Here is a 15760-nt window from a genome sequence, read left to right on the forward strand (position 1 = left end):
CTTCATACTGTTGACTGACTGTGCGGGTTGTGTCAATGCCTGAAATGTGCGTCCTGGCAGTGGGGCGGATCCTACCTGTAGGACTGAAAACGTGTTACTCAAAGCAGGTAAGAAGTTGCATTTATGCATCTTTTCCATAGCTGACCATGGAGGACTGAACTTGGTGGGTCCCTCTCATGCCTGTGTCCTGGTTTACCTTAGTGGAAAGTGTTTGCTTTCTTCTTTGTGCTAAAGGAAGGTCTGGGAGGTTCCAAATAGTTGTAAAAAATGAAAATGTGAGATGACTTTTCCTGAGGTTGCTTCCCAACAGAGCCTCTTATCTGTGGCCTGAGAGAATCCTCCCTCAACTAGGATTTCCCCACAGAACACGCTTCCATGTGTTACATTCCCAAACAGTTATGCAGATTATTCTCCACAACAGATGAAGCTGAGTTGCAATGGCTCACTTACTCTAGCTTTATGCCTTGCACTCACAAACATGCGGCTGTGCAGAGCTTTACCTTGTACCCCTTGGTCTAAAACACCCTATGAGATGGAGCTGTCTGATGCAAGGAGAGGCTGTGCTGCAGCGCCTGAAAAGCATTTCCCAAGAACCAACCTCTCTTCTTTCACTGAGTCCCTGCCCTCGCTACAAGCTGCAGCAAGAACACAGGGTGACCTTTTTCCTTTTTTGTGCTGGGTGAAAGTCACGCTCTTGCAGGAGCACAGAGTGGTGCAGAGCTCCACATGTGGCTGGAGCTCACTGCGATAAGCGGCTTGTTTTCCCCTCTCCTTTCCCTTCCTCGTGCTGTGCCGGGCTTATCTGGGCGCCTAAGTTATGTGAAGTAGCGGGTGCGTGCCTGCTCTCTGTTCTCCTCGCTGCTTTTGCTCCTTGGATTTCAATTCCAAACATGGTTATCCATTTGGGGTCTCTCTCCTTTCCGCTGCCAAGTGATACACATTCCACATTCAACACCAGCTCCCTCCACTGCTCTCTCACAGTCGCTATTTCCAGTGTCGGAGGGCTGGCGAGAGAGACGGTGCAACGAGATCTCTGTCCGGTCTGCAAGTTTTCCAGCTAATGGCCTCAACTCTTTCTTTGACTGAGCTCTTTTGGCCTCATATTTGCCAGCTCCTTTTCTCACCGGTGTGGCTAAGGAAGGGGCCAGCTGCTGGTTTGTGAGCCACGAAGAGGAAGAACTAGCCCTTTGAGGATTACTTTTCGGGCACAAAAACGCTCAGCGGCACTTTAACATGTCGCTCTGAAGCACGCTGCTGTGGGACCTGCCGGCACTCAAGGAGGAGGAGGAACAGCTACCCAGCAGCTCTGGTTTCAGACCTTTGCAGCACCCTCAGTGTATTACAATTCATTTTGAGCCTGGAGAGGGTGTGGAGTAGGGTAGGATGAGCACAAGCAGCCTCTCTTGGGACCAGGCTATTCTCCAGCCTACGGTGTGCAATGCCTGGAAGGAGATTATGGAAGGAGCAGCCTACCAGCTGGCCAGCTGCATCATCCTCCTGGGTTACATGGGGGGAAGTGGCATCTTTGGGTCCCTCTATATCTTTGGCCTCCTGGCCCCAGGCTACTTCTGCTACGCTCTGTGGGGCTGGCTGAGCGCCTGTGGGCTGGATATCTTCATCTGGAACATGCTGCTTGTCCTCATCTGCTTGCTTCAGCTGGCTCACCTGGCTTACCGGCTCCGCAGAGACACCATCCCGCAAGAGTTTGACCTCCTCTACAAGACCATGTACCTGCCCTTGCAGGTGCCCCTGGAAGTCTACAAAGAAATTGTGAAGTGCTGTGAAGAGCGAGTCCAGTCACTCGTCAGAGACCAGAATTATGCGGTGGAGGGCAAGACACCCATTGACCGCCTCTCGTTGCTGCTGTCTGGCAGGTAAAGGCTTCCCTGTTTCTGAACAAAATCTGATGGCAAAACACTGTGGCTTGTTGGTGTAATTTCCCCCTCTGTAGAACTGAGGTCATGATACTTCCCTTCTTCTGAAAGGGCTTTGAGATACGCATCTGTTTGTTGGGGAGGGAGGTAATTGCTTTGGGGCTTGTTTGTTTGTTTGTTTTCTTTTGCTTTTCTATATTAGAATATTTCAGGGACCGGTTTGCATAATCAAGCTACATGCAGTGAAGCAACCAGCTCAGCCTTGTCTGTGATACTGTCAGGGAATTCTTTACCTCTTTCTCTGTCATTTTAAAGTAATCTTATTTCTGATGGGAGGAGGCTGGCTGTGAGAGAGTTTCTCAAGAGAGGAGGGCAGTGTGTCTGGACCTGCAGTCTCTGGGGGTACCAGATGTATCTCTGTGATGTGAATGGCCATACGCTGAGTAGGAGTCCTCAGTTCACCTGTTCCCCCTGGCCAGCAGTGTTCATGGAGAGGTTCCACCTCTGTTTCCAACACCTTAACCTTCGGCATCAGAAACTTTTCACTTTGGGGTCATTTTTGCAAAAGAGAGAGAACTCTCCTGTGGTGGATTCTACCTCATCAGGCCTCTTTCTTTCCCTCTCTTGTCATGCATCCATGATGTTCTTTCTTCTGGTCCACCAAGGAGGACGTCAGAGACCGCTAGGTAGTTGCAGCTGATTGCCTGGCAAGCCATGCACATTCACTATTCATGTACTGGAGATCTGATTATTGAGTGAACTGTGCTGATGAAGTACTGGCATTTGTTCACCTGAGGTCCTGTGGCATGCCTCTGTGAACATCTCTCTTAACAATTTGCAAAATCCAAATGCAAGACAAGTAGTAACGATATTGGTTTCCCAGCTGCTGCCAGGCACTTGGCAATAATGTCAAGTGAGAGTGGGAAAGGAAGGAGATCTGTAAATGGGAGAACTGCTGAGCTGCAGGAGGTGTGTCTCACAAGGATTTTCCTTTGGGAAGACAAACCCAGCATCACTAGGGACTTGTGTTTTACCATGGTGGTCCATCACTCTGGTGGAGGTGAAGGGGGTATATAAAGAAGAAGGGCTGCCCTTTCTTTTTTTGGTGGTTGTTCCTTTTCTAGCATATGTTGAGACCATCCTGGGAACACTGACCAGTGCTGAATGGGAAAGCACTGGGGTGAAATTGGGTATACATCTTTCCCCTTACCAAATGTCTGTGCTGAGCAGCTTGCCCTGAAGTTTACCATATCTGCAAATAATGTTAGCAGGGAAGAGTCTGTACTGTCTTGCCCTGTGCTGGATAATCTGATGCTGCCCTGTGAGCATGAAAGTGCTGCAACAGACAGTAAGCCAATGCTGGTGGGCTAGTTCTGCTCTGTTTTGCAGTGGGAAGTATGCATCTCAGCTGGTATAGGATACTCTACGGAGTTGGAATTGGATTTGCATTTCCTGGTACCCACTGTATTGCCTTGTGAGGTCCTTACTGACCCAGCAGAGCATTGCTGCTATTATAGTGCCCCTCTTAAACCGAACAACAGCAAGACAAGGGGGGCTTGGAAATGCGGAGTGTGCCTGGATCAGGGAACCTGCCTTGTGATCCCTGACCCTTCCAGGCAGCACTCCCACCTGACTGGAAGCCAACAGTGAACTGAGCCTTGTAACTCCTGAAAGAAAGAATTGCCTTTGTGCATTGTACAACAGGGGGACATGGTGACAGAGAGGCAAGAGGCCCCAAATCTGGTGATGCAGAGCTATGAATAGAGCTCCAGAGTGCCCTGCCATTGCCCCAGGCCTGTTCAGCTCTCCTTCTCCGCTCTCACAGCAGAGCTGGGTGCAAGTTCAACCTTGACATTGGTAGGTAATTGTAGCAAAAAGAGGGGAAAGAGGTACTTGGGAGGCCAAGAGAGATGGAATGGTAATGAGCAGTAAACTACGAGTTTGCAGTGTGATGTGTCAGGAATGACGGCCAATGCGATTTTTTGGGGTTCTGGGTGTAACAGCTTCCCAGCACTGAGGCAGGGGATGCCCTCATGCAATTCTGAGGACAGGAAGAAGATACAAGTACAAAGAGCCACAGGCTGGCTTAGAAGTACTTGAAAAGCAGCAGCAGTCTTGCGGGCTGAGGAGTCCTGGTTTAGGATCAAGCATTGCACCTTTGAGGGCTGGATTTCTATCAGGAAACAGAAAACAGATTGAATATGGGGAAGTGGCGGCAAATCTTGTTTCCCACAGAAAAAGGAGGAACAGCCCCACAGACTAGAGCATCTGCAGCTTTTCTGTAGAGGATATGAGACCACGTGAGATGATAAGTCCTTTCCTTCCTGGTGGGACTGGCTGCCTGCACATTGTGTGATCTGATCGTGTTCATGTGATGTCTGTTTTGTGGCCTAAGTCTGTGCACCTTACCTGTCCTCCCTGCAGGGTCCGAGTGAGCCAGGACGGACAATTCCTTCACTACGTCTTTCCATACCAGTTCCTGGACTCTCCAGAATGGGAGTCACTGCGACCCTCTGAGGAAGGAACTTTCCAGGTAACCCCGCATGGCCCCACAGCAGCCCAGACTCCCTCCTTGCTGCTTTGCTGTGTGTCTGAGAAGGGGACAGGGGGGCTCATTATGCCATTCAAAGCTAACCGGGAATACTTTCCTCCTCTTCCTCATGGTTTAGCTGGAATAGGATGGTGCAATCAGCTGTGCTATCTTTTTTTTTTTTTAGCTTCCTCTAAAGACCTCAGTGCATCCTCCTACTATCAGCTGATAGCAGGGAGGGTAGAATGTGGTGCTTCTTCCAGTTTAGCAGGGAGACGAAGTATCAGATTGCTGGCTCACTTCCATTACAGCAATCCTGACTACCTGTATTGATGCATTTGCCCTGCATGCTGCTAGCCGGGTGTACCATTCCAGCATCAGGGTGGCAGCTGTGGCAATATGCAGCAGTAATATAAATACATAAATATACTGTTCCTCACAGAAGTTTCTGATGGTGATGTGTTTGGGGTGGAGAAGCAGAAAGGACAATTCACACCCTAATATGGTTCTTTCTGAGCAGAAGAATCCCTTGCTGAGAGGCCATACCAATTCTTATTTGCAGCAACTGAAAGGATTTTGCTCTTGCTGTCAACACCCCACAGTATTTGGCTTTCTTTCTGGAGGAGATTACTTAAGCCCACATCTCTGCTTTTAACTCGCATCCCAGGACAGGCTGATCCCTATCAGAGTGTCAGTCTAGATAGAATATGTCAGGGCATATGAGGAGGGATTTTTCTAATCCCTTGCGAACATGGGACAGTCATGAGGAATGATGATGCCTTGTCATGAAGTCAGCTACATTCAGACTTGGTTAAACCAGGGTAGCTCTCCGAACTTGCTTTCCTTGAGTCTGACATTGGCCTATGTGTGAAAGGATTATGGCTGTCGCTCCTGAACATTGTGCCATCACCAGGGATTGCAATCTTGCAAGAGGAACCATTGTAGGAGATGGCTGACAGCATGACTGTGGCACAGGGCTACAGCTCTTGAGAAGAAATAGGGATGTTGGGCCAAGATTATGGGGTAGAGAGGACAACAACCAACATAGCGGTACTGGTGGAGAGGGTACCTTGTGTTTTACACAGGGCTTCAATCTGGTAGGAGATTGCTGCTAGCTCCTGGACTGTATTTGCCTAAGAGTCAAGCAGAGAGAGCAATGACTGCCAAGTGCTCCTGGCAGGGAAATGGCCATCCGAATGGCATGCAACCTGCAGAGACATCTGCAGCATTTTCTGAGCTAATTTCTGTGGAACTGAATGTTCCCAGACCTCCTGAGTGTTTCTATCTCTCATGAGTGAGACAGCTTGGGAACAAGCTGATGCCAGCCTGCACCAGTCTTGCCAGCTCTTGGTCCCTCTCCTGCTCTGTGAGACAGGGCTGGTCAGGTAGGTTGGCTGTACCTGACACCAGGATCACAGAATCACAGAACGGCTGGGATTGGAGGGGACTTCTGTACATCATCAAGTCCAACCCAGCTGCTAAAGCAGGTTCACCCAGAGCAGATCACACAAGAATGTGTCCAGGTGGGTCTTGAATGTCTCCAGAGAAAGAGGCACCACAATGTCTCTGGGCAGCCTGTTCCAGGGCTCTGGCACCCTCAAAGTAAAGAAGTTTCTCCTCGTATTCAGATGGAACCTCCTGTGCTTCAGTGTGTGCCCGTTGCCTCTCATCCTGTCGTTGGGAACCACTGAAAGGAGTCTGGTCCCATCCTCTCGACACCCACCCTTCAGATATTTATAAGCATAAATAAGATCCTAAGGATGGGGAAGTAGAGTCCTAGGTGTGGAAAGGCTGCAGCCATGTGCTGGAAATGCCTAGAACCTGCGTCTGCTTACTGAGGAGCATGAAGAGAAGCAGCCTTTGTAAGACTTGGATTCAGCAGGTGAGACTTGACTAGTCTGTGTTCCTGTCAGGACATTACTCTTGATGGCCAAGCTTAGCCATGGTGATGTGCAGCTTTTTAACCCACTAGTCCCTCTTGCCTGAGTAGTTAATAAAACCCTGTGGCATATCTCAAACTTATTCCTAGCATCATAATCATTTGGTTAAAAAAGTGCATGTTTGACTCTGGGACTTTGTTGGAGAAAGGCATGGAAGGTTTTTCTTGTTCAAGTTTTCCCTGTAGCTCTCTGGATTGAGCATTTTCCATCGTGAGACAACCAAAAAATGGCAGAAGCACGACTCAGTCTACAAGGAGAGATGGTTTCCTTGAGCTTTCTGCTTTAGCTGTGTCTTCTTCCCACAGGACTTCTGGCTTCCAGTGCCTGAAGGGCTTGGGTTTCAGGGCTGGCACTTTCCCCTAGAAGGCTGAATTATGGGCTCTGCCAATGTCAGAGCACTTGTGTCAGGTGGATTCATGAGTGAAATCTGTTCTGCTGTCCTGATTAGAAGGCAGGTTTTCTTATTACATCTCAATCTCTCATGCAAATGGAGGTTTTGAATCATTATGCCAGAAGTTGATTAGGAAAATGAGATTTTGGACATTCGAATTTCGGTGTGACCCTTGCTCTTCCTCACCTCAGCCTGGCAAAGTTCTCAGTTTTTTTTCTCCTATATTTCTTTCATAAGGCAGCTGCTTGCATGGCATTGGCGTTAAATATCAAGCCCAAGGACACACACATGCAGCCAAGCAGTGTTCAGCTTCCCAGTGGCTCTCTGCCATGGTGGCTGTCCAAGGAGACCCTTGGATTAGAGTGAAAGGGAGCCCCTGGCATATTTTGACTCTGGCACTTCTTCACATGCTGGTGTCTCCATTACACTTGGATATTCTTCTTTGGCCCATGGTAGTTTGGCCCTTCCTGCGTTTCTTATCTTTTATTGTATTTATATATTACAATATACAGTCATGTATTATATAATGATTTTTATTATTAATAAGTCTGATCTTATAGCTAAGGGGAAAAATGGTTCTGTTTGCATCGGCAAAACCCAAAGCAAAATGAAACGTTCTCTAAAATCAACCCAATAAAACCTCAAGTGAGTTCCCTACCTACACACAAACACAGTAAAACCCTTTTCTTTCCTCTCTCACTGAACTGTGCCGCACATCCTTCAACGCCATTCAGCCCTGCAGCACCCAACAGAGCTGGCGAGACAAGGTGTCCCTCTGGCACAGGCTGACCAAGCAAGGCATCCAGGTGGCCCTTCCTGCACCCAGGGCCTTCTCAGAGCAGGGGTTGTGCAACCCAGCAGCAGGATGGGCAGGCAACCTGCCACAGGGCTCCCTGCTGGCAACTTGGACTGGCTTGATGTGCAGAAATGTCCCACTCTGTAGCATTTCTGTAGAGGGATAAGGACGTCTGTGCTGCCCTGCTTATTTCGGCTACATCGCTCAGGTGTCAACAGGGAGCGATGAGGTGAGGTTCAGCAAGGGCATGCCACTAATCGCATAGGAAAACCTGGTCTCTGGCTCCCTGGGCTGAGGAAACAGAGGCAGGTAAGGATTTATCTGATCTTTCAGCTGGGATGATCTGGCTCTCCAGACGCACCATCTCCAAGGAGAGCAGGCATCAAAGAGGCTGGGGGCCTTCCCTGGAGAGAAGCATGCAGCCCTAAGGTGGGTGACACCTCCCAGGTGATGGGGCTTACTCCACTCTCTCCCTCCTTCACAGGTCACACTGACAGCCGAGACTGACTGCAGCTTCATCACCTGGCCGAGGAAGAAGCTGTATCTCCTCCTGAGGAAGGACCGCTATGTTGCCCGGCTCTTTTCCTCCCACCTGGGCTATGACATCTCAGAGAAGCTCTACTCTCTCAATGAGAAGCTCTTCGCCAAGTTCGGCCTTCGCTTTGACATCCGCTTGCCCAGCCTCTACCATGTCCTCGGGCCAGCCTCCTCTGAGGGGGAGTCAGAGGACTGCGAGGAGCCGTCACTTACCTCCGGCCACGATAGTGCCTCTGAGCCCCCTCCACAGCCACCACCACCGCCACCATCGGCTCCACACCCCCGGGCATCCCGGCCCGACAGTGACCTGCTGGGTGAGGACTCCACCAGTCTTGTCTTGGAAGATTTTGCTGAGTTGCCGGGGTCTTTTATGGACTATGTGAGCGAAGGGGAGTATATGAAGTGAGGGCACTCCTGGCACGGGCACGCCTCACCCTGTGTGGGACCCCCGCGTAAGTACCCGCTTGTGGAAGCAAGTCCCTCCCATGATGCCACTGCCTGGGCAGAGTGGCGGCCCCCAGCCTCTCGCCCTTGTTTGCCATGGGTTTGCTCCTCCACAGCGTTTTTTTTGCCTGCTGCCCCAAGGAATCCCAGGAGGTGGTCTCGAGCTGTATGATTTTTCTTAAGGAAAAGCAGCAGGGCAGAGGCTTGACTCCAGGCACCAGCCACACTGAGGGGTGGAAGGGCTGGTAACCTGGCCATAGGAAGCTCTTCCCTGCCCAGTCCTCTCTCCATCTCTCAGGAGAGGCAGAGAAACTGGTGTCCTGGCTGGCAGGTGGTACGTGAGTGCCCGCAGGGACCCCACAGAGCTCAACCTGGCTTGCCACGAGGTAGAGCTGTGCCTGGAAATATTCCAGTGTTGAGCTAAGATGTCTGGATGTGAGAGAGCAGACAACCCTGGAGATGCTGACAGGGGTAGAAACAGCTCCAGGGTTTGCAGTGGATTGATAGCAAGGAGTTGCTGCACACCCTGCAAGTGCTCAGGCTGGGCAGGGGGAGAAAGCTCAGAGTCCTTCCTCCCCCTGCCCACCACATTTGCTCTGTCCTCCTTGTTTCTGCTGAACTTTGGCTCAGCCAGATCAGCGAAGCATTGAAAAGACTGCCCTGTGTGGGATAGCTCTTGCCTCCAGGCACCCTGGGTGGACTTACAGACTAAATATTGTTTTAACATACCCCAAACTCTGCTTTCTGGTGGGTGGGAATGAGATGCTTTCTTCCAAAATGCCAGCTCCTTACTCTGCAAGGGAAAAATTCCTGGCTCTGGTGGATGTTAGGGCAGAGGAGCAATTCAGGCAAACAGAAATAGACAGGAGGGTAGCTCGTGCTTGAAATTCAGATCCAAGTGGCCAAGAGAGAAATTCTACACTGAGCTACTTTTAGCCAGCTGCTGCACACCAGCTGCAGACCCCAAAATGTGCATTCCCACTTCTGCTTCGTAATAGCTGCTTTCTGGCAAACGGCTGCCAGACACCAAGCCTGGGACTGGGATTTCTGTCCTAGAAGCAGCCACTGTGTGTGTCCCAGCTGGGCCTGCGTGGCACGGAGGAAGTTGCAGGGCTGGGCTGCAGCTGGAGAGATCGTCTTCCAGCAGGCATCCTCAAACATGGTGCAGCATCGCACCCTGGTCTTCCCTGCGCCTGCCTGGGCCCACTTCTGGACTGCAGATGCTTGTGCTGTGGATGCAGTGGCAGGAACCGTGAAGCAGGACACACTGACTCCTGGCATGAGCCCTGACAAGTCTGCAGTAATCTTCCTCCCTGCTCTGCAGTGCTTGTGTACAAGCCTCACCCCTGTGACAGCAAGGGGACTGTCCCTCCTCAGAGCTGTGCATGGAAAGGATGTCTGGGTCAGTCAGCACTTGTTATTTGCAGTAGACCTCTGGTGGAAGAGGCCTTTTTTACTGTTCCATCCAATTACTGTTCTTAGCTTTTGAAAACAGTGGAACTGGAAGATCACAGAATCAAAGAATGTTCGGGATCGGAAGGGACCTCGGAAGATCATCTAGTCCAATCCCCCTGCCGGAGCAGGAACACCTAGATGAGGTTACACAGGAATGTGTCCAGGCGGGTTTTGAATGTCTCCAGAGAAGGAGACTCCACAACCCCCCTGGGCAGCCTGTTCCAGTGCTCTGTCACCCTCACTGAGAAGAAGTTTCTTCTCATATTTAAGTGGAACCTCTTGTGTTCCAGTTTGTACCCATTGCCCCTTGTCCTATCATTGGTTGTCACCGAGAAGAGCCTGGCTCCGTCCTCATGACATTCACCCTTTACATATTTATAAACATTAATGAGGTCACCTCTCAGTCTCCTCCAAGCTAAAGAGACCCAGCTCCCTCAGCCTTTCCTCATACGGGAGATGCTCCACTCCACCATCTTCATTTCCCTGCACTGGACTCTCTCCAGCAGTTCCCTGTCCTTCTGGAACTGAGGGGCCCTGTTCCTGTCTAGTACAGTTCTGCTTTTAGTTGAGTCATGTGCCTGTTCCTGCACTGCTTCCATGCCTCCAAACTCAAAATCTGGGATTTGAAGAAACTGGCCAGGGAAGGAACAACTGTATTTGTTTTTGCTTGAATCAGATAAGAAGTCAGCAAGAGTTTGTGGGTTTTGGGTGGGTGGGTGGGGGGGTAATGGGTGTTTTGTTTGTTTGTGTGGGTTTTTTGGTTTTGTTGTTTTTTGTTTGTTTGTTTGTTTGTTTTAAGGAGGCATAGAGGGAAAGAGAAAAAAAGAATCCTAATTCGTTTTCTAGCTTAGAAGTCCAAGGAATGTGAAGTCCCTGGTTTTGTTGGTAGATTGCTGGAGATACGAATTTGCAGCTTTCTCAGTCCTTACTTGGAGAGGCAGGAACACTGAATCACTTACGAGACAGCCATCCTCCTAACTGTCAGGCATGTCTGTTGAATAGATGCAATCAAAAATGAATGCAGATAGTGTTGTAAACATGGTGAAGTCACTTTGTCTATGCTCTGCTTATATTTTGATTTTTCAGCAGAAGGATATCCATTCTCAGGTCATTGGCAGAATTCTCCTAGTTGATCAAGCTCAATAAAATCAGAATTTCAAATGCAATTAAAAAAGGAAGGAGGCAAGGAACACCATAGTGTTTTGGAGTTGTTTGGTTTTTTGGTTTTTTTTTTTAATTGTTTCTACCTATTTTTGGTAGTGAGTCAATACTGCGGACACACACACAAGAGGTGTATGTGTATGTGTGTGGTTGGGGAAAGCTTGTGCAACACAGTGCAAAGCTATTATTTCTTTCACAAAATCCTTTAAAAACATGCTGCAAGCTGGAACCTTCTGTCTTTCCAGATCTTGCAAATGAGGCAGTATCAAGGTGTGCTGATACTTGCAGTAGAGACCTGCAGTAAAAACACAGATGTTTCAGAGGCTGGTGTTTGGGGTGCGGGAAGAGGATGATCTTCCTTCTCTGTCAGTCTGGAGACAATAGCCAGTGTGGTGTGTTAATTTCTAAGGTAATTGGACAAGGAAACACAAACTCTGTTTAGTGGGCTCATGATGATGGAACGAGCAGTTCCTTGTTACTCTGCTCACCACTTGGGTATCCTAATCACAACATGTCCCAGCAGCACAACAGCAATAGTCACATCTGGACAATATTCCACAGTGACTGGAGTACCTGACAGCAAAAATCAGTGATACAAAGGGGCTGCAGTTTTCCCTTCTGGCCAGGCACTTGTCACAGCTCAGCAGATGATCTGAGCAGGGGAGTCATGTCCCAGGGAAAGCACTTGCATAACTCTGTCCTTGGAAGTGGTGAAAACATCCATAATAAGCAGGGATATTCCCTGCAGTGTCATTGTTTGAAGTAAGCGATAGATGTTGTCCCAGAGGTCAGAGCTCCCCTGGGGTCTTCCCCTGGTCTGTGCTCTTGTCTCCTTCCTTGGTAACTTCCAGCCTGGGTAATCACCTTCCAGCTCTCTGAATTCCCCATGCTGAAGTGCTTCTATTGGTCATGTTCCTTTTCGTTTTCTGTCACTACAACGGCCACCTTGCAATACCACAGTGCAGAGGGCAATTCATGAATGCTGAAAGTGCTGCAAAGATCATGCAGAAGAAAATATTCCCGTGGGATATATCGGTCTACTATTCTTACTATCTAGTTCCTTGAAGGAGTTTCTAGTCTGCTTATGAGCAGGACAGACTGTGATATCCCACTGATGAGCGCACTCTTTCTCTGAGGAGGAGAGATATTTCAATAACTTATAGGCCACCTGTTTAAAAGAGGCAGGTTCAAAGATTCTGTTCAAAACTTACTTTACCAGTGTACTTTTGTACAGCTCCACAGCAAAATAAGCTTTATTCCTTGCATGAAAATTCAGACAACCAAAAGGCACCTGCTTTTCCCCTTCCATATTGCATTTGTTCTACTTCGTTGCCATTAAGTGCATTGCAAGACGTGGAGTTGTTGTTACCTAGGTTTGCACTGTCACATCTTGGGGCTGGCTTTCTATTTGGTAGGTGAGATGGATGGATGGATGGATGGATGGATGGATGGATGGATGGACGGACGGATGATGGCCTGTATCTTGGTATCTAAGTTAGTAGGAGTTGTTTTACAACTACTTTGAGAGTAAAATTCAAAGGAGCTGTGGGCTTTGGACGGGAGGATTGGTTTTGCTGTCTTGGGATGGGTCCATAACGCCATTTTCTGATTTATCACATGGCGAAGAATTACGTAGTTTTGCATGCCAGTTTAGGAGGTTGGGGGAAAACGACAGGTAGTGGCAGGCTCCATTAAGTTTGTGTCTTGGGAAAGTTTGTAAGATTTATTTTTGCGATAATAACGGTGCTCTCTTTCTTTCTCTTTCTTCCCTGCCCGCCCCCCCCCCCCTCTCATTTTCCTCCCTCCTGCACCTCTTTCCTTCTGCAGCCTCTGGAAACGATCTTCAGAGTTCTCCCCACCCTCTCTGCAAAGAACGAGCCCCTCTGGCTCCCACTCAGACCCCTGAACTCTAGGGAACAACAGGCTGTTCTGATCCTGAAGTGCCTCCAAGGGAGCATATGCTCACCCAGGATTCTGACCAGAGAGACACTCTTTAGCATGCACCGAGACGTCTGCCTGCAGACACGTACACGCAGGAGCACACGCGTGAGACTGTGGTGTGACACTCCAGCACCTCCCACCCCATGGTTGTTCACCAGAGCTGCCCGCCCCAGTGTGCTTCCACGGTTTGTTTTCTAGTTCTGCCTCTCTGAGGCTTGTTGGCAGCTCTGACACCAAGGTACACCGAGATCGCTGCAAGCGATACCAGCCTGCTCGCAGAATCTGTGTTCCCTTTGATTTAATGATTCCCATTAAAGTCAGAGATGAAACTACTGGTGTTTGAGGATTTGGAGAGGGAGATAACACTGTTTGAAAGGCTTAAGGTGATCTCAAGGCACAGAGGGGAAAGGAGAGGGGGAAATGGGCTGCTTGATGGCTTTCGTAATGGGCTTGCAATGGCAAGCATGATATAGGAATTCGATATCATGCATCTCACTGGACATTCACTCTACAAGACCAGAAATTATTTTTCCAGGGGTTAGGATTTCTCATTTATGACAAGCACCAATTCACAAAGAAGTTACCGACTTCTGGTGAAAGGTCAATTGTTTGAGTTGATTCATTTGGAATAAGAAAGGCGAGAAATTGGGACTGGGGGCAGGAGTAGGCAAGAAGGAGAGCATCCTGAACCTTTTTTTTTTTGTGTGTGTGTGTGTGTGTGTGTGTGTGTGTGTGTGTGTGTGTGTGTGTGTGTGTGTTCAATGAGGAATGACCTCAGGGTGCACACACCGAATGAAGGAATGAGTGAATACAAAACATTTCTGGGGACAGCAGCCACTGGTAGGAAAACAGTATATGAAAATATTTTGGAGATGGAAGGCCTCTTCCAAGTTCAGCTGCAACAGGCTTTGGCTGACCGGCTTCCCCAGCCATTTTCTCTGTTAGGGAATTGGAGACTCCACTGTGTGGGAACTGGAGATGGCAGTACCTGTGGAGCAATCCTCTGTCCCACAGAGCCTGGTGCATCCAAGCTGTGCAGTGATGAGCAGGAGCCTCTCCAGGGCAGATATCCAGGGAAGGAGTGAGGAGCATCAGTTCCTCCATCAGCACACACAGGGCAGGGTATTCTTCAGGGCTTCTTAGCACAAACACACCACAGCACGGCCATTCTGCATGGGGGGCTGGCTTTATGTCAACCCTGGGCTGGTGGAGGCAGCCCTGCCTGCCTTGTGCTGCTCACATAGGGGCTGTGGCCCAGAATCTGGTGTGGTGTGTTTTGCAAGTCTCACCTGGGCAAGATCTGCACCCTTGGGACCTGGCACTCTTGCTGAGCTCTGAAGAGGCCTCTGAAGTGGTGGGTATGTGGAATCCATGGCAGACACAACTCCTTGCACTGTTCGACTTTGCTCTCACTCCAGGGCAGGAGAATGGGGCTGGCCCAGGCCTGGGGATCATCCTGCTAATGGCTGTCACCAAGCTCTGTTGCTGCATTCTTGCTTCAGCCTGGCCCCACTGCCCTTCACAGCGAGGAAATGTCTCCAGAAAATTAACACAAGAGCTGCTGGAGTCCCTTCTGCACTGGACAGTGTCACTGCAGAATTAGCTCCTGCTTTCAGCTCATGTCCAAACTTCTGGGTCCTGCCTTGTAGCTATTTGGAAGACCAGCTAACAAACACCTGCCTGAAGTAGTGGACCAGACTGATGTTGTATTCCAGTCTACAAGAAGAAGCTTCCTGGAACCTCTTCAGTCATGGCACCAGCTAACCTGGATCTCTGTCAGGTTGTCAGAGCCCAGCTCTAACCCCCTCCTGCTTGCTCACCCCAGTAACTGTATTAACACAAGTCTGTGCTCTCAGCACACAAAGACTTGAGTGCCTGTTTCACAGCTCTTCCCTGCAATGACATGGCATCCCTGCAGATGTGGCCTTATCCCCGTGTGGGGATGCAGCACTCAAACAAGAAGGGTATTGCAGGCCCTGCCTAGCATGATGCAGCAGCAAATATACTTGTGGTATGAGATAGGTCAGTTCTCTTTTCCACTTCCTTTCTTGTTTGCTTCATTGTTTGCAAAAGGAATCAACAATGGAACGTCATTGCATGATGCAGAACTGGAGCCCCCAGTATAGATAAATAGCAGTTAGGCTTTCATATGGTTCTGCCTTGGACTAGCCTGGCCTGTGGGCTTTGCTGGGGAGTCAAGAGATGGGAACTGGAGGTTTCTTCTTCAAAGAGGCATCAGAGAAGACATAGTGTACCTCAGTCCTAGCTTTTCCAAGAACAAAAATCAGCTAATCCTACAGTCTTAGAACCACAAAGTGGTTTGGGTCAGAAGAGACCTTTAAAGACTACCTAGTCCAACCTTCTTGCCATAATTAGGGACATCTTCCACTACACCAGACTGCTCAAAGCCCCATCCATCCTGAGCTTGAACACTTCAGAGATGGGGTATCCACAACTTCTCTGGGCAACCTTTGCCAGTGTCTCACCACCCTCATTGTAAATAATTTCTTCCTTATATCTAATTTAAATCTACCCTTTTAGGTTAAAATGATTGCCTCTTGCCCTGTCACTACAGGCACTGGTAAAAAGTCTCTCTCTGTCTTTCTTATAAGCCTTCTTCAAGTGTTGGAAAGGCTGCAGTGGAGCCTTCTCTTCTCCAGGCTGAACAACACCCATGCTCTCAGCCTTTCT

The 15760-nt window shown here is 49.2% G+C and overlaps 1 protein-coding gene across 2 annotated transcripts; it reads left to right on the top strand.

Moving 5' to 3' along the window:
* The first annotated feature begins 1012 nt into the window (after nucleotides 1-1012).
* POPDC2 (popeye domain cAMP effector 2) lies at nucleotides 1013-13355 on the top strand. Of its 2 annotated transcripts, none has more exons than XM_082053360.1 (4): nucleotides 1013-1874; nucleotides 4299-4407; nucleotides 8016-8520; nucleotides 12956-13355. In XM_082053360.1, exons 1-3 carry the CDS (start codon nucleotides 1384-1386, stop codon nucleotides 8472-8474), a joined length of 1059 nt encoding a protein of 352 aa, XP_081909486.1. In that variant the 5' UTR covers nucleotides 1013-1383; the 3' UTR covers nucleotides 8475-8520; nucleotides 12956-13355. The 2 variants fall into 2 exon arrangements, with proteins under 2 accessions (XP_081909486.1, XP_081909487.1); XM_082053361.1 differs by having other exon boundaries at nucleotides 8016-8382.
* The last annotated feature ends 2405 nt before the right edge of the window (nucleotides 13356-15760 follow it).

Source organism: Streptopelia decaocto (genome assembly GCF_964273445.1).
Source record: "Streptopelia decaocto genome assembly, chromosome: 1".
Taxonomy (NCBI): domain Eukaryota; kingdom Metazoa; phylum Chordata; class Aves; order Columbiformes; family Columbidae; genus Streptopelia; species Streptopelia decaocto.